Here is a 22,712-nt window from a genome sequence, read left to right on the forward strand (position 1 = left end):
GTAGAGCAACTCACCCCAATGCTCTGCGTTCGCAACCATGGTCTCACGTTCGTGTAGAGTAAATACTCCCCCAGCACAGTTTCCCCTTCGCGATCGCGAGAGTGACTACGCGATCGCGAGAGTGACTACGCGATCGCGAAGCACAGTATTGCAGACATTAGATATAGCAAAAATACCAGATTTTTCTAAGTTCAAAACATCCCGTGGCCTATCCGAAACTCACCCAAGCCCTCGGGGCTCTAAACCAAACATGCACACAAGTCTAAAAATATCATTCGAACTTGCTCGCGTGATCAAATCGCCAAAATAACACCTAGAACTACGAATTTAGCACCAAATCAAATGAAGTTCTCAATAACACTTTAAAATTTTTATTTTTTCAAATGGACGTCCGAATCACGTCAAATCAATTCCGTTTCTCACCAAATTTCACATACAGGTCTTAAATATCATAATGAACCTCTACAGGACTCCGAAACCAAAATACGAATCCGGTACTAACAATGCCAAACATCCATCAATTCTTAAAAACAATTAATTTTCAGACTTTTAATTTTCATTAAAAATTCATAACTCAAGCTAGGGACCTCTGAATTCGATTCCGGGCATACGCCCAAGTCCCATAATTCGATACAGACCCACCGGGACCGTTAAAACACAGATCCAGGCCCGTTTACCAAAAATGCTGACCGAAGTCAAATAAAATCAACTTTTTAAGGCATAAATTCTTGTTTTCATCAATTTACAACATAAAGCTTTTCCGAAAACATGCCGGGACTGTGCACGTAAATCGAGGAGGGTAAAAATGAGATTTTTAAGGCTTAAGAGCGCAGATTCAATTTCTAAAACGTAAGATGACCTTTTGGGTTATCACAATAATATTGGCATATAGGATCAACATGATTTTTAATATGATTCTCAGCTCAATTTCTTTAACACATAAATCTTCATAGAAAATGCCAAGATTATTTGACTACAAAATTCCACGAAAATAATTATGTCACATTATCTATGGTGCACGCCCACACGCCCGTCACCTACCATGTGCGTCACCTCCCAACAATTCACATAATACAAATATTCAGGGTTCATACCCTCAGCTCCAAGATTAGAAGGGTTACTTCCCTCGAATAAGACGAATCCAATGACGAGCAAGCTAAACAATGCTCCAGAAATTCCATTATGCACATATTAACTTTCGAACGGCTTGAATCTATCCACAATTAATTTGATTCAATCCACAAAATTATAGGAATTAATTTCATATCGAAATACTAATATTTTCCACAAAATTCGAAATTACACCCCAAAAATACCCGTGGGGACCACGTCTCAGAACCCGACAAAAGTTACAAAATCCGAAAGCCCATTCAACTACAAGTCTAGACATACCAATTTTACAAAAATCCGACCTCAACTCGACCCTCAAATCTTCAAATTAAACCAAGAGGGTTTTCTAAATTTTTCAACTTAATTCACCCATTAAATGATGGATTCAAAGGCAAAATCGTGGAAATTAATCAAAACTGGATAAAAATCACTTACCCCAAACACCCACGCAAGAATCTCTCCAAAAATCGCCTTCTACCGAGCTCCCAATTTAATTTTTGTGTTATGAACTCAAAACCCCCGTTTTGGAACTTTTAATTCTGCCCAGAAATGCCTTCATCGCGTTCGCGACCATAGCTTTGCGTTCGCGAAGCACAAAAATGTGCTGCCAAGATTCCTTCTTCGCGTTCGCGATATCCTCATCGCATTTGCGATGCCTTCCGGCCTCTACCCTTCGCGTTCGCGAGACACGAGCCGCGCTTGCGAAGGTTTAATGCCAGGCAGGCCCCCATCTCCCTTTCCTCTTCGCGTTCGCGTCCACCCACTCGCGTTCGCGTAGGCTTCCCCAGCTCCCTTCTTCGTGTTCGCGTCTCCTTCATCGCGTTCGCGATGGAAAAATCTCGGCAGTCCAAAATCCTTCTTCGCGAACGCGTGAGACCCTTCGCGTTCGCGAAGAACAACACCAGACACCAATTCCAGTAGTTGCAAAACAAGGAAAAATGATCTGAAACCATCCCAGAACTCACCCGAGACCCCCCAGAATCTCAACCAAACATACCATCAAGTCCCAAAACATCATATGATTAGTCAAATCCTCAAATCACCTCAAACAATACCAAAACCATGAATTATACCCCAATTCAAGTCTAATGAATTTTGAAATTTCAAATTTCAACAAACGACGACGGAACTTATCAAATCAAGTCCGATTGACCTCAAATTTTTCACACAAGTCATAAATGACATAACAAAGCTATTCCAATTTCCAGAATTGGATTCCGGCCCCGATATCAAAAAGTCAACTCCCATGTCAAACTTTCCAAAAATTCAACTTTCGCCATTTCAAGCCTAATTCGACTACGGACCTCCAAATAAATTTCCGAACACGCTCCTAAGTCCAAAATCACCATATGGAACTATTGGAATCATGAAAATTTAATTTTGAGGTCGTTTACACATAAGTGAATATTCGGTCAACTTTTCCAACTTATGTTTTTAATTATGAGACTAAGTGTATCATTTCACTTTGAAATCTTTTCGGACCCGAACCAACTAACCCGATAAGTTAAATCAACTATAAGGCATAAATTGAGCAGTAAATGGTGGAACGAGGCTGTAATACTCAAAACGACCGGCTGGGTCGTTACAGCTATAAATAAAATACCAATGATATAAGTAAGCATGAATTACGTAGAACAGCGGTAAGCTTAATATCATGAAATAAGTAAAACTGCATAAAAAATGCCAAGATTATTTGACTAACAAATTCCACGGAAATAATTATGTCACAATTTCTATGGTGCACGCCCACACGCCTGTCACCTACCATAGGAAATACTGATGTTGAGCTGAAACGACAGGACGGCCTTCCGCAAGGCGACGGTAATAGCCCAATCAAACACGCAGGCAGAGACATCCTGCACCACATCTGTAGTACCATGACGATTCCTCGATTCCCAATCTATAACAAGCGCTTCACGTCGCATAAGCTTAAATAGGAAAGAATTAAAGGTACAAGCCTCAAAAGAATCAATTTGCACGATGAGGAATTAAGAAGGGAAGTGCTCCTAACAACCTTGTAGCCTCTCGAAGATAAGTACAGACGTCTCTGTACCGATCCGCAAGACTCTACTAGACTCGCTCATGAATCGTGAGATCTAAATGAACCTAACGCTCTGATACCATGTTGCCAGGACCCAAAAGTCATTAAAGGTTGTGATGGCGCCGGACGCCGCTGTCAGGCAAGCTAAAAATAAATACTTAATTTGGTTCTCATTTTTATATTTTTGAAATCATATTTCCTTCAATTAGATTGTAAAACATAGAATTTACAGAGTAAATAATAATATTTTTAACAATTTCAATACAGGACAACCCATAATCACCCCAAAACTCGGTTTCACAAGTGCATGAGCCTCAACTAGGAATGTAAAATAAAATACAACATCTGTCCGAAATACAAATTTGGACAGGAGAAATATAAATACTCTGAAGGAGACTCTGCTGGCTGCGGATCGTAGTATAGAATGCAGCTCACTTAGGTCCCCGCAATAACTGCGCCTCTGCGCCCACAAGATCACTAGACATATATGTACCTGCACAGAAATGTGCAGCAAGTGTAGTATGAGTACATAAATCAACGCGTACCCAGTAAGTATCCCGCCTAACCTCGAAGAAGTAGTGACGAGGGGTCGACTCCGACACTTACTATGGGCTATAAATAAAATACCAATGATATAAGTAAGCATGAATTACGTAGAACGGCTGTAAGCTTAATATCATGAAATAAGTAAACAATTCTTTTGTTAATAAGAAATCTCCGAATTTATTTTTCATCGTTTATCATTTTTTTTTGTATTTCAGGCCAAAGAAGCAATATCAATTATCATAAATTCCAAAGCAACTAATTCAATCATGCGCAAATGATGCACAGGTCGTACGGCCCGATCCAACGTAAATATTTAAACTATGCACTGCCGAGGGTCGAACGACGTGAACCATAGCTGCATCTATCTGCTACCGAGGCGTTCGACCCGCTCCACAAAAGAGAAACAAATACATTAAACAACCAATTCAAGATTTATTAAGGGGCAAATATTCCAAGAATTTCAAATTCCCATTTAACGATCAAGTAAATAAAGTTTAACCTTTTTACAATTCCTTTATCGAGTTTCTAAATGTCTTAAACAATTAAATTAACAAGTAGGGCGCAACATCGCGAGTACAACATGATATGGGTCCTAGACTACCCAGACATAAGCATAATAGTAGCTACGCACGGACTCTCGTCACCTCGTACGTACGTATCCCCCACAAATAGAAGAACATAATAATTTGATTCACCTATGGGGTTAATTCCCTCTTACAAGGTTAGAAATGAGACTTACCTCGCTCCAAAATTCCACAACCGGCTCCCAAGCCTTTCCAACAACTCAAACCGATACCCAACGCTCCAAAACTAGTCAATAAATGTGCAAATCCATAAATATATACTCTAATACTCATTATAATTCAATTTACAACAATTTCCAACTCCGTTCGAAAAGTCGATACAATCACCCTCGGGCCCACGTGCCCGGATTCCGAAAACTTTCGAAGATAAACATTACCCATAGCATCACAAACCCAAATATATAATTTATTCTCAATTCCATGCCCAAATTCATGGTCAAAATCCAAAAATACCAATTTTTAGGTTTTTCTTCAAAATTCCAAATTTCTACAAATTTTCATGTCTAAATCCATATATAATCCAAGTATTTAACTTGCAATAGGTGGGAATCACTTACCTTGACATAGATGATGAAGATGGAGCTCCAAAATCGCTCCAAGGCCGGCTCCCATGGTGGAAATGAAGTGAAAATGGCCAAAATTCCGTTTAAAAACAACTCACTGCCCAGTCCGACCCTTCTTCGCAAATGCGGCACAGTCCTCGCGTTCACGAAGCTCAACAACCTCACGCCCAGAAAAACCTTCTTCGCATTCGCGTTCCACACGACGCATTCGCAAAGCCTTCCGCCCTTACTGCTTCGCGATCACACACCTGCCCTCACGTTCGCATATGCCAAACAGCCTCAAGCCCAGATCCTCACTTCCTTCTACGCATTCGCGAATCCCCAATCGCGTTCGCGTAGGTCCATCAAGCCCTTCACCGCATTCGCGTCTCCCCCATCGCGTTTGCAATGGGTAAAATCCAGCAACCCCCAAAAGTTCCTCTTCGCGAATGCGAGACTCCATTCGCGTTTGCGAAGAAGGATACCAGATACCAGCAACAGCATCAGCCAAAATAGCCTGAATTATTCCGAAACCACCCCGAAACACACCCGAGGTCCCCGGGACCCCGTCCAATCACACCAACCAGTCCCATAACATAACACGGACCTACTCGAGGCCTCAAATCGCATCAAACATTACCAAAATCATGAATCGCACCCGAATTCAAGCTTAATGAACTTTAGAACTTGAAACTTCTACATTCGATGCCGAAACCTATCAAATCACGTCTGATTGACCTCAAAATTTGCACACAAGTCATAATTGACATTACGGACCTACTCCAACTTTCGGAATCTAAATCTGACCTCGATATCAAAAAGTCTACTCCCAGTCGAACTTTCCAAAAATCTTCGAATTTCTACCTTCCGCCAAATAACCCCAAAATAACCTATGGACCTCCGAATCTACTTCTGGACGCGCTCCCAATACCAGAATCACCATACGGAGCTATTCCCAGAATTGGAATCCCAAACGGATATCGATAACTTTGAAATACACCTCAACCCAATTTTTATGAAGTTTCTTCCAAAATGCCAACTTCCACAATAGGCGTCGAAACACTCCCGGGTCATCCAAAACCCAATACGGATATACGCCCAAGTCCAAAATTATCACACGAACATGTTGGAAACTTCAAATCCTAATTCTGAGGTTGTTTACTTAAAAATCACACTTTAGTCAATTCCTCCAACTTAAAGCTTCCGAAATTAGAATTTTCTTTCCAAATCAACTCTGAACTTCCCGAAATTCAATTCTGACCACGCGCACAAGTCATAATACCTGAAGTGAAGCTACTCAAGGCCTCAAACTACCGAGCGACGTGCTGGAGCTCAAAATGACCGGTCGTGTCGTTATAAGTACTAAGTAAAGGCTAAGTCCGCAACTTAAACTAATAGCTCGTTTACGTAAATTTGGGCAGAATCTCCGTTTTAACTAGGCCCTCTTCCAATACCATATACCAACAATAACAAGAACACAACAATAACAATATGTATGCATCATTTTCCAACCTTATCTCCATTACAATATACCACAAAACAGCCCATACACCCTAATCACTTCATACATAAAATGACAACCAAAGTAGTGTCAAATAACCTAAAAATGTAACGACGAATGACCAGCCCACCATTCCGTCATTATGTGTTGTTTCTCCATACCTTTTCTCCTCCAAAAATCCACAAAACATTAGCACAAGAGGCCAACACGAGTGGACTACAAAATAGTCCACTAAAAGTGAAATAAATCGAACTCACGGCTTCCGATCACCGCCCCGTGAGTTCTAACTATTAGGAAACTAATTTATCAACCTTCCTTGATATTTAAAAGCTTAAATACAAAAAGTAGACATTTTCGTAACTATGAAGTACCTTCCAAAACGCAAACTACAAAGAAAAAGCGAGGCAATATAGCGATACTTACGTCGTAGGGATCGTTCTAATATTATCACTTCTTGATTTCGTAACCGGGATGTTAATCTTCTTTGAAACCCTTGTAGAGATCTTAAGGGTAAGTTTATGGGGATTTTCAGGTCGTGTTCTATGAAAAAAATGAAGAGAAAGACGATTTAAAACATATATATATATATATCAACTTTTGAAAAGTCAAAGAGATGCTAGCTTGGCACCCTATTATTGGCCCTTCTTCCGACGCTTATATCTTTCTATACAGATGTCGTATGAATGAATAGTTAAGAGCATTAGAAAATAAATTCCAAGACCTTTAATTTGATATATAATATGTCCCAAAAAGATCTTATATAGCACACGAAATGTATTGCTCAAAAAGCTTTAGTGACACACCTACTTGTCACCTATGCAGTCTGCGCAGTCTCGCCAAACTGCAAATATCTCTCTACTCCGATGTCGTATCAATGAACGGTTTAATGAATTAGAAACTAGACTCGTAGATAGTAAATTTGATATGTGGATCATCTCATAATTCCAAGTATATTGGTAGAAAAGCTCAGCTATATTCGACCTAATTTTCAGCATATTTGTGAATGTAACTTGTGATGACCTTTGCAAACTTTTGTTCCACAACTCGCTTGACTTCAAAACATAACACACGACTATGATATGACTAAAATAACTTACAGCAAAACCTCCTTATAATGTTAATCACCCTAGTCTCACCCCAAAAGTACATGTTATAACATTCCCAACTGGTCGACTTTTGACGAGACTTATTTTCTTAAATTCGTTTAGCTTCTAAGCCTTCCAACCCTCTTGGTACTTGTTAATCATGATCTTAAATATTTATAACCTCAATGGTAACATTATTAACTTACTTTATGTACTTTCAAAGATGATCTCATTTCTGAGCTTACATCAGTTGACTTACGACGTATTCTCACGTACAAAAATATGAGGTGTAACAATACGTATTCGGTATCAACAAAGTCCAACATCAGTCAAACTTAAAAACTCTTTAAGCTTTCAAACTTCTAATTTATAATAATTGGCGATAACTCAAGCTAGGGACTTTCAAATTAAATTCCGAGCATATGCCCAAGTCCCAAATCACGATACGGATCCACCGGGACCGTCAAAATACTGATTCGGCTTCGTTTGCTCAAAATGTTGACCGAAGTCAACTCAAATGAGTTTTGAAGCTCCATTTCACATTTTAATTAATTTTTCACATAAAAACTTTCCAGAAAAATTTACGGACTACGCACGCAAGTCGAGGAAAGCTAAAACTGGGCTATTTGAGGTCTCAGAATACAGAAGTGAATATTAAATGTAAAGATGACATATTGGGTCATCACATTCTCCATCTCTAAAATAAATGTTTGTCCTCGAACGGAATTATAAAATTACCTGAGCTAGTGAAAAGGTGTGGATATCTACTCTGCATGTCCGACTCGGATTCCCAGGTAGCTGCCTCAATTGACTGACCTCTCCATTGCACCCGAACTAAAGGATAACTCTTAGACCTCAACTATCGGACCTGCCGGGCTAGAATAGCTACTAGCTCCTACTCGTAAGTCAAATCCTTGTCCAATTGGATTGAGCTGAAATCTAACACGTGGGACAGATCACCATGATATTTTTGGAGCATAGACACATGGAACACCAGATGAACTACTGATGAACTAGGTGGCAGTGCAATCCTGTAGGCTACTTCACCTACCCTTTCAAGAATTTCAAAGGGTCCGATATACCTAGGGCTCAACTTGCCCTTCTTTCCAAATCTCATTACACCTTTCATAGGTGAAACCTATAGCAATACTATTTATCCTGCCATGAATGCAACATCACAAACTTTACAATCGGCATAAATCTTTTAGCTAGACTGAGCTATGCGAAGTCGATCCTGAATAACCTTGACCTTATCCAAGGTATCCTATACCAAATCAGTACCCAACAACCGAGCCTCTCTTGGTTCAAACCAGCTAACTGGCGAATGACATCGCCTCTCGTATAATGCTTCATATGGAGCCATCTGAATGCTCGACTGGTAGTTGTTATTTTAGGCAAACTACGCAAGTGGCAAGAACTAATCCCAAGAACCTCCAAAATCTATAACACAAGTGCGAAGCATATCTTCCAATATTTGAATAATGCGCTCTGACTGTCCGTCTGTCTATGGATGAAATGTTGTACTTAACTCAACTTGCGTGCCTAACTCACACTGTACAACCCTCCAGAAGTGCGAGGTAAACTGCGTACCTCAATCTGAAATAATAAACACGGGCACTCCGTGAAGGCGGACAATCTCGCGGATGTAAATCTTTGCTAACCGCTCTGAAGAATAGGTAACTGCTACTGGAATGAAATGTGCTGACTTGGTCAACCTGTCCACAATAAATCATACTGCGTCAAACTTTCTCTGAGTTCGTGGAAGCCCAACAAAAAAATCCATAGTGATACACTCCCACTTCTACTCAGGAATTTCTAACTTCTGAAGTAGACCACCAGGTCTCTGATGCTCGTACTTGACTTGCTGACAATTCAGACATCGAGCTACATATGCAATTATATTCTTTTTCATTCTCCTCCACCAATAATGTTGCCACAAATCTTGATACATTTTGGCGGCACCCGTATGAATAGAATACTGGGAACTGTGGGCCTCTTCAAGAATTAATTCACGAAGCCCATCCATATTAGGCACACAAATACGACCCTGCATCCGCAAAACTCCATCATCTCCCACAACAACCTGCTTGGCACCACCGCGCTGCACCATGTCCTTAAGGACAAGCAAATGAGGGTCATTATATTGTCGCTCTCTGATAAGTTCATACAAGGAAGACCGAGCGATTGTGAAATCTAGAACCCGACTGGACTCTGAAATATCTAACCTCACGAACTAATTAGCCAAAGTCTGAACATCTGCAGGTAACGAACTTTCACCAACAGGAATATACACAGGGCTGCCCATACTCACATCCTTTCTAGTCAAACAATCGGACACTACATTGGCCTTTCCTCGGTGATACAAAATGGTGATATCATAGTCTTTCAACAGATCCAACCATCTTCTCTACCTCAAATTGAGATCTTTTTGTTTGAATAGATATTGTAGACTTCAATGATCAGTGAATACCTCACACGAGACACCGTAAAGATAATGCCTCCAAATCTTCAGCGCATGAACAATGGCTACCAATTCTAAGTCATGAACATGGTAATTCATCTCGTGAACTTTCAACTACCGCGACGCATATGCAATCACTCTGCCATCTTGCATTAATACTGCACCAAGCCCAATGCGAGATGTATCATAATACACCGTATAAGATCCTGAACCTATGGGTAATACCAACACTGTCGCCGTAGTCAAAGCAGTCTTGAGCTTTTGAAAGCTCAACTCACACTCATCTGACCATCTGAATGGGGCGCCCTTCTGGGTCAATTTGGTAAGTGGGGATGCTATATATGAAAACCCCTCCACAAACCGGCGATAATAACCTGCCAAACCTAGGAAACTCCGGATCTCTGTAGCTGAAGTAGGTCTAGGCCAATTCTGAACTGCCTCAATCTTCTTAGGATCCACTTTTATGCCTTCTGCCGATACAATATGCCCTATAAAGGAAACTGAGTCTAATAAAATTCACATTTCGAAAATTTGTCGTATAACTGAAGTACAATCCGAAAATAATGCTCATGTCCCTCTCGACTACTGGAGTAAATCAAGATATCATCAATGAATATGACCACAAAAGAATCCAAATAGGGTTTGAATACCCGGTTCATAAAATCCATAAATGTTGTCGGGGCATTTGTTAGTCTAAATGACATCACTAGGAATTCGTAATGCCCATACCGAGTTCGAAAAGTTGTCTTAGGGACATCAGATCCCCTAATCTTCAACTGATGGTAACCAGACCTCAAATCGATCTTTGAAAACACCTTGGCACCCTGAAGTTGATCGAATAAGTCATCAATTCTTGGCAACGGATACTTGTTCTTGATAGTAACCTTGTTCAACTACCGGTAATCTATACACATCCACATTGAACCGTCTTTCTTCTTTACAAATAACACTGGTGCACCCCAGGGTGAGACGCTAGGTCTAATGAATCCCTGGTCAAGCAAGTCTTATAACTGTTCCTTCAATTCCTTTAGCTCCGGTGGGGCCATTCGGTATGGTAGAATGGAAATGGGCTGGGTACCCGGAGCCAAATCAATATAGAAATCAATATCCCTGGCGGGTGGCATCCCCGGCAAATCTGCAGAAAATACATCTGGAAACTCACGGACAACTGGGACTGAATCTATATAAGTAACACCCGCTTTGGGATCGCGAATATAAGCCAAAAAGCTAGACACTCTTTCTCGACCATACGCCGAGCTTTCACATAAGAGATAACCTTGCTGGTGGAATGGCCAAGAGTCCCTTTCTACTCTATTCGAGGTAACCCCGGCATGGCTAAGGTCACCGTCTTGGCGTGACAGTCCAATACAGCATGATAAGATGACAACTAATCCATTCCCAAGATAACATCAAAATCTACTATATCAAGAAGTAGAAGATCCATGCTAGTCTCAAGACTCCCAATAGTAATGACACACGAACAATAGATATGATCTATGACGATAGAATCCCCCACCGGCATGGACACGTGCATAGAAGCACTCAAAGAATCACGAGACACAACCAAATATGAAGAAAAGTAGGAGGACACATAGGAATAAGTAGATACTGGATCAAACAAAGCTGAAGAATCTCTCTAGCAAATTGGAACAATACTTGTGATCACGGCATCAGATGACTCGGCCTCAGGCCTAGCTGGAAAAGCATAAAATCGGGGCTGGGCCACACCACTTGAAACTGTATCTCTGGGACGACCCCTAACTGACTGGCTTCCACCTCTAACAACCTGACCTCTACCTCTAACTATTTGACCCCTTCCCCTAGCTGGCTGGGCGGGTGGTGGAGCAACCGATGCCGGTATGATGGAATGAGAATCTTGCTGAGATCTGTTGCTCAACAACATAGGGAAATACCTCCTGATGTGACCTATGTTCCCACACTCATAACACGCATCTTGTTGTTGTGGCTGTTGAAGCTGGCCCGAACGGACCGGATAACCACTGTAGTGACTCTGGATCGGTGGTGCACTGATAGGAGCTGAATGAGCACTAAATGCTGGCTGTCCAGAGTAAGACATAATAGGACCATGACTCCTTGAAGCACCGTGAGATGCTTGAAGTGCTGAATAAAATGGCCTGGGAGGATGACCCCTACCATAAGTACCCCTGCCTCCATACGAGGCGCCTCTAAAATTACCGGAATGACGGGGTCTTTTATCTGACATTGGCCCTCTCTCCTGAGCACGAACTAACTCAATTCGCCTAGCAATATTCACAGCTGTCTAGAAGGAAATATCACTCCATGTCTCCTTGGCCATCTGAAGCCTTATAGTATAAGTGAGTCCATTAATGAATCTCCTCACTCTCACTTTTTCGGTAGGAAGCAAGACGATGGCATGACGTGCTAAGTCCACAAACCAAGTCTCATACTGGGTAACACTCATACTACCCTACTGGAGACGCTCAAATTGTCTATGGTATTCCTCTCTCAGTAATAGGAACAAACTTCTCCAAAAACAATTGTGAGAATTGCTCCCAGGTAAGTGCATGCGAATTAGCTGGTCTAGTAAATACATAATCTCTCCCCCACCTCTTGGCGGAACCAGTCATCTGAAACACAGCAAAATCGACCCCGTTACTTTCAACTATTCCCATGTTCCGCGGCACTTCATGGAAGCGATCAAGATAATCCTGTGGATCCTCAGTAGGTGTACCACTGAATTGAACTGGAAAGAGCTTAGTAAACTTGTCCAATCTTAATAAAGCCTCAGAAGACACAGCTGGTCTATTACCGACCTGTGCCGCAACAAATGGCTGAACTATCCCAACTGGCGGGACTGCTGGAGCCTGATACTGGCAGCCATCTGCTCCGGAGCGGGAGTAGTGGGAGTTTGTGCTCCTCCCCATCCTGTGAGACGGCTGGTGCCACTGGAAATATACCATTCTGGGCCACACCCTCCATTAAGCTTACCAAACGGACTAGAGCGTCCTGAAGTACTAGAGTATCTATGAATCCTTCAGGGACTTGGACTGGTCCAACATGTACTGTCTGAGCTGGAACCTCCGCTTCCAAATCCACTTGAGGTTCTACAGCATGTGCTGCTGCTCGAGCTCTATACTGAGCTCTACCTCTGCCTCTACCTTGGCCTCTGGCGCCACCTCGGCCTCTACCCCTAGTCACAGTTGCCACTGGGGGCTCTGGCTCCTATTCGGCGTTAGATGTAGTACGTGTTCTCACCATCTACGAGAGAACAAGAATAGAATGGTTCAATCATCGATCATAGAATAAAATCCAACGACGGAATAAGAAAGAAGTGATATTGTTCCTAAACTTCGTAGCCTCTGGAAGATAAGTACAGACGTCTTCGTACCGATCCTTCAGACTCTACTAAGCTTGCTCGTGACTCCTGAGACCTAAGTAACCCAGTTCTCTGATACCAACTTGTCACGACCCGAAATTCCCATCTTCGGGACCGTGATGGCGCCTAACATTTCACTTGCTAGGCAAGCCAACATTGGAATAATTTCAACCATTTATTTTTACAATTCATCTTAATTAAACAGTAATGAAATCAACAACTGGAATAATATCTGAATTTAGGTGAACAAACCAAAATAAATACGATGTCTAAATACCATCCCAGAATTGGAGTCACAAGTACACGAGCTTCTAAAATAATACAAACAAGGGTCTGAATAAAATAAAATTGTCTGAAATAAAACACACAGCCAAGATAAGGTAGAAGGTGACTTCAGATCTGCGAACGCTGTGCAGCTATACCTCAAGTCTCCTCTGATAACTGGATCCGAGCGAATCTACAGTACTCCTGCTGGGACCAACTCCGGTATCTGCACAAGAAGTGCAGAGTGTAGTATGAGTACAACCGACCCCATGTACTCTGTAAGTGCCGAGCCTAACCGCGACAAATTAGTGATGAGGCTAATGCAGGTCACTTATATTAACCTGTACGCAATAATAATAATAACAACAGGAAAAGAAGTACGACCGGTAAATCATATCAATAATTGAAGTCAATTGAGCAGTCCTAATCCTTCAATTAATTTTCGTTGCAGTGTGCAACCCGCTCCAACAATATAAACTTAGAATAAAATACCGTTGTGGCGTGCAACCCGATCCAACAATATAATCTTTCAATTTAATTCCATTGCGGCGTGCAACCCGCTCCAATAATATAAAGTTTCAATAAATCTGTTGCGGCGTGGAACCCGCTCCAATAGTATAAACTTAAAATAAATCCGTTGCGGCGTGCAACCCGCTCCAACAATATAATTTAACAACTCTTAAATGTAAAAATACTCCAATAAATACCATATTCAATAAGAAATTATTAGGCAACAAGGCATACAATGATTATAATTTATTTAGGAAACAAGTAATAACAAGTACCAATTTATTGTGGAAATCAAGGAGAAAATAGATAATTTAATATTTAATATGCTAAATGTCAAGTAGCAATTAAGACACATAAGTCAAATAAGCATGTAGCAATTATAACATGAATTCAAGACATAATATTAGACAAGGAATGTGAGAGAAATAACTAATATAATAATTAATTCATGATTTAAAATAATTTATGATTTTTAGATAAATATGCAAATAGTCACTTTGACAATGTATAGGCACTCGTCACCTCGCCTATACGTCGTTACACATGAAATTCATGTAACAAATAATTCAAGGGTTCTATTCCCTCAATTCAAGGTTAATCACGACACTTACCTTATTTTGCAATTTCAAGTGATCACTCGACCACAACTTTTCCTTTCGTATTAGTCTCCAAACCAATCAAACCTAACAAATTATTTACCAACAATTAAATTTGAGCTTTAGAAATTATTCACAATTCAAAAGAGACTTAATTTAAGTCATTTTCGAAAAAGTCAATGTGGGGCACACTTTTTGAAACCCGACGAAAAATCATAGAATCCGGATACCCGTTCCGATACGAGTTCAACCATACTAAATTTATCAAATTCCGACATCGGATTGGCTTTCAAATCCTAAATTTTCATTTTTGGAATGTTTTACAAAAACTCCAATTTCTTCCATCTAAATCCAAAATAAACGATGAATATAAATATGGATTTATGAGACATAATCAATATAAGATAAGGAACACTTACCCGGTTCGAATTTGTGAAAACCCCTCTGACGAGTTTGCTCAAAATGTTGACCGAAATTAACTCAAATGAGTTTTGAAGCTCCATTTCACATTTTAATCAAGTTTTCACATAAAAACTTTTCGGAAAAATTTACGGACTGCGCACGCAAGTCGAAAAAATGTCACGACCCAAATCCTAACCTGTCGTGATGGCGCCTATCGATGGTACTAGGCATGCCGTCATTTCCAAATTCTCCAAATATTTAACAGAAGAATGAAATAGGTTTTTCATAAACAAGGGGGTAAAACCCAAAACACAAGTGCGGAAATCGCTCCCAATATCGGGGTGTCACTAATCCATGAGAATCTATACATAATCAGTCTAAAAATGAAATGACTGTAATAGTTTGGATCCATATACAACGAAAGAAAGGATAAGGAAGGAGAAACAAGGACTGGGAATGCCAGGCAGCTACCTCGGTATCTCTAACGGTCAGCTACGCGAAATATCAACACTCTCCGTGTCCACAAACTCCTGGATCTGCACACGAAGTGCAGGGTGTAATGTGAATACAACCAACTCAGTAAGTAATAATAATAAATAAGGAACTAAAAGATAGTGATAGGCTATTCAGTTATAATTCATTTTCAATAGTCTCAACAAGAAAAGTAAACAAGCTTTCCAATCCGACAAATTAAGTAAAATCAGTTTATTCATGCCAAATTCAAGTAAAAACCAGATAAAAGTAACCTTCAGAAGTTTTCCAAAATCAGTGATATATGGCAACTATGTGCAACAACAATGAAATCATATACAACCTCTCAGGGGCAACAATCACTCAGTCCTCCCATTCACTCCAACCTCACAATCACTCATTCCTCACAGTCACTCATCACTAGGCACTCGCACTCATTAGGTACCTACGCTCACTGGGGGTGTGTACAGACTCCGGAAGGGCTCCTTCAGCCCAAGCATTATATCAAGCCAAATCATGGCATGAATCAATGAAAATATGTTGCGGCGTGTAGCCCGATCCCATAAATATCCTTACAATCAGGCCCCGGCCTCACTCAGTCAGCAATCTCTCCAGTCTCTCGGGCTCTCAGAAATCAGGAAAATCAGCCCAAACAACAATAATATTATGTATCAACAAGAATAATAGAGACTGAGATATGATATGCGAATAAAACTGAGACTGAGTACAAATAGTATTTAGTAGGTAATTCAACATGTAATACTTCCTCTGTGGGTCCAACAGTACCAACACATAGCCTAAATATGGTCTCTAACGTGGTTCACAGTCAAATTTCTATAACACATGAAGAGCATATAGTTAACACCAAGTTTATTCAACTTCTCAATTTCACGGAATGGACCAAGTCACAATTACCACGGTGCACGCCCACACGCCTGTCACCTAGCATGTGCGTCACCTCCAAAACAATCATATAACACCAAAATCCAGGGTTTCATACCCTAAGGACCAGACTTAAAACTGTTACTTACCTTAATCCGAGCAAAACTCTACTCCAATATGCATTTGCCTTGCGAATCGGCCTCCAAACATCTCGAATCTAGCCACAAGCAGTACAATACAATCAATACGGACTAAAGGAATCAACTCCATAAGAAAAATACGAAATTATAAACCAAAAGTCGAAATTGGTCAAAAGCTGGCCCCGAGCCCACATCTCAAAATCCAACAAAAGTCACAAAACCCGAAAGCCCATTCAATCACGAGTCTAACCATACCAAATTTATCAAAATCCGACATAAATGGCTATTCAATTCCCCAAAATTAACTCTCCAAATCCCTAGCCTCAAACCCCCAAATTTCACCTCAGAAACACACCAACTAGGTGGGAAATCGGTGGAGAAACATCACTATTGAAGAAAAATGAACACAAGGAGCTTACCTCAGTAATCTCTTCAAAAACCCTCTCAAAAACCTATAACGTCCGAGCTCAAAATGATGAAAATGGTGAAAAATCTCGAAGTCTCGCATTTATAGGTTATGCCCAGGACTTTCACACCTGCGTGTGATGACCCGATAGGTCATCTTATATTTTAGAACCTAATTCTGCATTATGAGATCTCAAAAACCTCATCATAGCCTTCCTCAATTTGCGTGCGCAATCCGAGTGTTCTTCGGGAAGGCTTTTATGTTGAAAACTAATAAAAATAAGAAATTTTGCCTAAACACTTTGTTTGAAATGACTTCGGTCAATATTTTTGGTAAACGGGCCCAGATCCATGTTTTGACGGTCCCGGTGAGTCCGCATCAAAATATAGGACCTGGGCGTATGCCCGGAATCGAATTCGGAGGTCCCTGGCTCGAATTATGAATTTTTGAGAAAAATTAAAAGTCTAAAAATCTAAGGTCTTTAAGAATTGATTGAGGTTTGAGATTGTTAGTACCGGGTCTGTATTTTTGGTTCCGTAGCACAATATATATCCAATATAATATTTATGACTTATCTGTGTAATGGGTGAGAAACAGAGTTGGTTTGACGTGATTCGGACGTCCAGTTGTGAAAATAGTAATTTTAAAGTGCTCTTGAGAATTTCATTTGATTTGGTACTAAATTCGTAGTTCTAGGTGTTATTTTGGTGATTTGATAGCGCGAGCAAGTTCGTATGATGTTATTAGACTTGTGTGCATGTTTGGTTTGAAGTCCCGAGGGCTCGGGTGAGTTTCAGATAGGCTACGGGATGTTTTGGATTTGGGAAAAAAAATCTGGTTTCTGCAGTTTTAGTGCCTTCTGGTTTCCTTCTTCGCATTCGCGAAGGCACTCTCGGGAACGCGTAGTAGAAACTGGGCTGGATGAATTTTGCTTCTTCATGAACGCGAACACTGGGCCGCGAACGCGGAGCGATGGGGATGTTACCCTTCGCGAACGCGTTTTGTTAGGGACCTGGGGGAGGGGGTCAGTCACTCTTTATCATGAACGCGAGCAAGGACTCGCGAACACGAAGGCCGGGGGCGTAACCTTAACGAACACGATAGGAGTTTCGCGATCGCGTAAGCTTGGCAAGCTCTGCTCTTCCCAAACATGACAGTGTCCTCGCGAACGCGATGAACACCGTCGCCCAGCTATTAAACAGTCCCATTACATGACTTAAGCTATTCTTTCACATTTTCAAAAGCTAGACGGCCTAGAGGCGCTTTTCAAAAGACATTTTCTTCCCCAAAGTATTGGTAAGTGATTCTAAACCACATTATTTCAATTACCCATTACATTTTATGAATTTTCAACCTAAAATCTAGATTTTCATGGTAGAGTCGGGGGTTTTGGGTAGAAACTAGGGATTTGAAAAAAATGGAAATTTAAACCTCAATTTGAGGTCGGATTCCAAAATAAATTATATATCCGGGCTCGGGGGTGAATGGGTAAATGGATTGTGATCCGAACCTCGGGTTTTGACCAAGCGGGCCCGGGGTCGATTTTTGACTTTTTGGGGGAAAGTTTGGGAAATCTAAATTTATGCAATGTAATTCATTTCTTTAGCAATATTTGATATTATTGAGTCGTGTTTGAATATATACGAGTGGTTTGGAGGTGGATTCAAGAGAAAAAGCTGTGATTGAGTATTGAGTGGCCTTCAGAGCGAGGTAAGTATTGTGGTTAACCTTGGCTTGAGGGATTAGGTATTATTCGCTTATTTACTACGTGTTTGTATGTTGAGTACAACGTATAGGTGAGGTGACGAGTACCTATACGTTATTGTCGAGTCATAACATACGAGTGAGTCTTATTATTTTAATCGTGGTATTCCTTGATCATATAGTTCATGATTAGACTAGCTATTCACTATGTTGAACAACTCTTATTATATTTTACGAAAATTAGTATTGATTGAGTATTGATTTCGAAGCTGAGGTTGGTATTGTGGAACCAAATGTTTAAGTAAGGCTTATACTTGTTATTCTATCTCCCTGTAGTTATTTGTTCATTGCATTATGGTAAGGGGGAGTGTTTATGCACGAAGGGTGATGTCGTGCCATATTATGAGTGTTAATGCACGAAGGGTGATGTCGTGCCATATTATGAGTGTTAATGCACGAAGGGTGATGTTGTGCCATATTTTGAGTGTTAATGCACGAAGGGTGATGGCGTGCCATGTTATGAGAGTTAATGCACGAAGGGTGATGTCGTGCCGTATCTATTGATTTATATTATGAGGCTGAGAGTAAAAGCACGAAGGGTGATGCCGTGTAATTTTCTTCATTGTGTTTAGTTTTTTATTCACTGGTTAAAAGCATGTTGACTGTTCTGGTTATCATTTCAGCTGTATCTCCTCTATCTTGTGCCCCTTTAGCATGTTCCCCTCCCAATAGTACATGTTTAGCTATTACTGTTGTTTTCTTGTACATATACTGTTATTTGCGCAGGTTTATTACGTGGGTGTCTTGTCATAGCCTCGTCACTACTTCGTCGAGGTTAGGCTCGACACTTACCATTACATGGAGTCGTTTATACTGATACTGCACTCTGTACTTCTTGTGCAAATTTTGGTACCGGTCCTAGCTGATCGTGAGGCTTAGCAGCTTGGATTTGCTGTCAGGAGACCCAAGGTAGATCTGCTCGCGTCCGCAGACCCTGGAGTCTCTGCATAGTTTTATCATTTATTGTTTCATTACTTCAAAACAGTGTATTTTTCCTTTTTTGACTCTGTTTGTAGTAAATCATAGTAGCTCGTGAGTTGTGACTCCAGATCTGGGTGGTAGTAATTAATGCAGTTTTTATATTATTCCGCATTTACTAAATTTCATCTTAGCTAATTTACTGTTAATTACTGAATGGAAAAAGGATTGGTTTAATGATTCTCTAATGTTGGGTTGCCTAGCTAGTGAAATGTTAGGCGCTATCACGGCCCCGACAGTGAAAATTCCAGGTCGTGACATATTGGTATCAGAGCACTAGGTTGCCTAGGTCTCACGATTCACGAGCTAGCTTAGTAGAGTCTGTAGTATTGGTACGGAGACGTCTGTGCTTATCTTCCAGAGGCTATGAATTTTAGGAACAAATTTCACTTCTATTTTTCTCTATTGTGCGATTTTTGTTTTCTCAATACTGATTAAACTCTTCTACTCTTATTCTCTCGCAGATAGCGAGAACACGTACCGCTTCCTCAGCTGAGCAGTAGCCAGAGCCCTCAGTGGCAGCTCCTACGAGGGGCAGAGGTCGAGGCCGAGGCCGTGCCAGAGGTCGAGGTAGGGGCAAGGCTCAGCCTAAAGCTCGTGCAGTAGTACCAGCAGTGGAGCCTCAGGTAGAGTTGGGCGAGGAGGTTCCATCCCAGACTGTTCCTACCGGACCAGCTCAGGTTCCGGAGGGGTTCATTGCCACCCCAGTACTTCAGGACGCTTTGGTCCGTTTGGTGGGCCTTATGGAGAGTGTAGCCCAGACTGACACATTTCCCATGGCACCAGCCATCTCTCAGGCTGGAGGAGGAGCCCAGACTCCCACTACTCCCGCTCCGGAGCAGATGGCTCCCTAGTATCAGACTTCTGTCGCTCATCCAGTCGGAGTAGTTCAGCCGGTTATTGCGGCACAGACCGGTGATGGGTCAGTTATGTCTTCTGAGGCTTTATGGAGATTGGATAGGTTTACCAAGCTCTTCCTGGTTCACTTCAGTGGTACTCCTTCAGAGGATCCCAAGGAGTATCTTGACAGCTGTCATGAGGTGCTACGGAACATGGGTATAGTGGAGACCAATGGGATTGATATTGCTGCATTTCAGATGACTGGTTCCGCAAAGAAATGGTGGAGAGATTATTTGTTGACCAGACCAGTTGTGTCTCCTGCTCTTACTTGGGACCAGTTTTCTCAGTTCTTCCTAGAGAAGTTCCTCCCTATCACATTGAGAGAGGAGCATCGCCGTCTGTTCGAGCGTCTCCAGCAGGGCAGTATGACTGTTACTCAGTATGGGACCCATTTTGTGGATTTGGCCCGTCATGCACTTATTCTACTTCCTACCGAGAGAGAGAGAGAGAGGGTGAGAAGTTTTATTAATGGACTTGCTATGGCTATTAGATTGCAGATGACTAAGGAGACTGGGAGTGAGATTTCTTTTCAGGCGGCTGCCAATGTTGCCAGGCGAGTCGAGATGGTTTTAGCTCAGGGGAGTGGTTAGGGGTCTAACAAGAGGCATATTCACTCCGGTGGATTCAGTGGAGCCTCATCTAGATGTCGGGGTACTTATGGCAGAGGCCATCCTCCCGGGCTGTTTCATTCAACACTCCAGGCATCCCACGGTGCCTCAGATGGTCGTGGCCCTCAGATGCATTATTCTGACCAGCTAGCCTATAGTGCACCACCAGCCCCTATTAGGGCACCTCCGCTCCAGAGTTTTCAGGGTGGTTACTCAGGTCGACAGGATTAGTTTCATGGCCATCAGTCACATCAGCCGAGGTCTTGCTATACTTGTGGTGATCCGAGGCACATTGCCCTAGGATATCTGGCAGCTCACAGCTTCAGGGTTCTCGTGCCATGGTTCCGGTACCAGTTGCTGCACCACCTGCTCAACCAGCCAGAGGCAGGGGTCCGACAGCTAAAGGTAGGGGCCAGACTGTTAGAGGTGGAGGTCAGGCTGTTAGAGGTGGAGACCAACCATCTAGAGGCCGTCCCAAGGACGTAGTTCAGGGTGGTGGGATCTAGCCCCGATGTTATGCTTTTCCAGCTAGGCCTGAGGCTGATTCATCCGATGCTGTTGTTACATGTACTGTTTCAGTTTGCAGTAGAGATGCTTCAGTTCTATTTGATCTGGGATCTACTTACTCCTATGTGTCATCCTATTTTGTTTCATATTTGGTAGTGCCCCGTGATTCATTGAGTGCTCATGTGTATGTGTCCACACCTGTGGGAGATGCTATTGTTGCAGATCATGTTTATCGTTCGTGTGTGGTCCCCATTGGTAGCCTTGAGACTCGTGTAGATCTTTTACTTCTCGATATGGTTGATTTTGATGTCATTCTGGGTATGGATTGGCTGTCACCTTATCATGCTATATTAGATTGTCACGCCAAGACAATGACCATAGCCTTGCTGGGGTTGCCTCGATTAGAGTGGAGAGTGACTTCTGGCTATTCTATCAGTAGGGGGTATTCAGGTGGATCCTAAGAAGATTAAGGTAGTTCAGAATTGGCCTAGACACACATCAGCTACAAAGATTGCTAATTTCTTGGGATTGGTTGGTTATTACCGTCGGTTTGTGGAGGGGTTTTCATCTATAGCAGCCACATTGACCAGGTTGACCCAGAAGGGTGCCCCGTTTAGATGGTCAAACGAGTGTGAGGCGAGCTTTCAGAAGCTCAAGACAACTTTGACTACGGCATCGGTATTGGTGTTACCTTCAGGTTTAGGATCTTATACAGTATATTGTGACGCATCTCGTATTGGTCTGGGTGCAGTATTGATGCAGGGTGGCAAGGTTATTGCATATGCTTTGCGGCAGTTGAAGGTTCACGAGAAGAATTACCCTGTCCATAACTTAGAGTTGGCAGCCATTGTTCATGCGCTGAAGATTTGGAGGCATTATCTTTACGACGTGTCATGTGAGGTTTTCACGGATCATCGGAGTTTGCAGTACTTGTTCAAAATAAAGGAGCTCAATTTGAGGCAGAGGAGATGGTTAAAGCTATTGAAAGATTGTGATATCACCATCTTGTATCATCCCGGGAAGGCCAATGTGGTGTCCGATGCCTTAAGTAGGAAG

The 22,712-nt window shown here is 41.7% G+C and overlaps 1 protein-coding gene across 1 annotated transcript; it reads left to right on the forward strand.

Annotated features, from left to right (window-relative positions):
* Window positions 1-21,487: 21,487 nt before the first annotated feature.
* Window positions 21,488-22,117, forward strand: LOC138905899 (uncharacterized). The gene is made up of 2 exons (XM_070194414.1): window positions 21,488-21,644; window positions 21,729-22,117. Exons 1-2 carry the CDS (start codon window positions 21,488-21,490, stop codon window positions 22,115-22,117), a joined length of 546 nt encoding a protein of 181 aa, XP_070050515.1.
* The last annotated feature ends 595 nt before the right edge of the window (window positions 22,118-22,712 follow it).

Source organism: Nicotiana tomentosiformis, chromosome 2 (assembly GCF_000390325.3).
Source record: "Nicotiana tomentosiformis chromosome 2, ASM39032v3, whole genome shotgun sequence".
Lineage (NCBI taxonomy): Eukaryota > Viridiplantae > Streptophyta > Magnoliopsida > Solanales > Solanaceae > Nicotiana > Nicotiana tomentosiformis.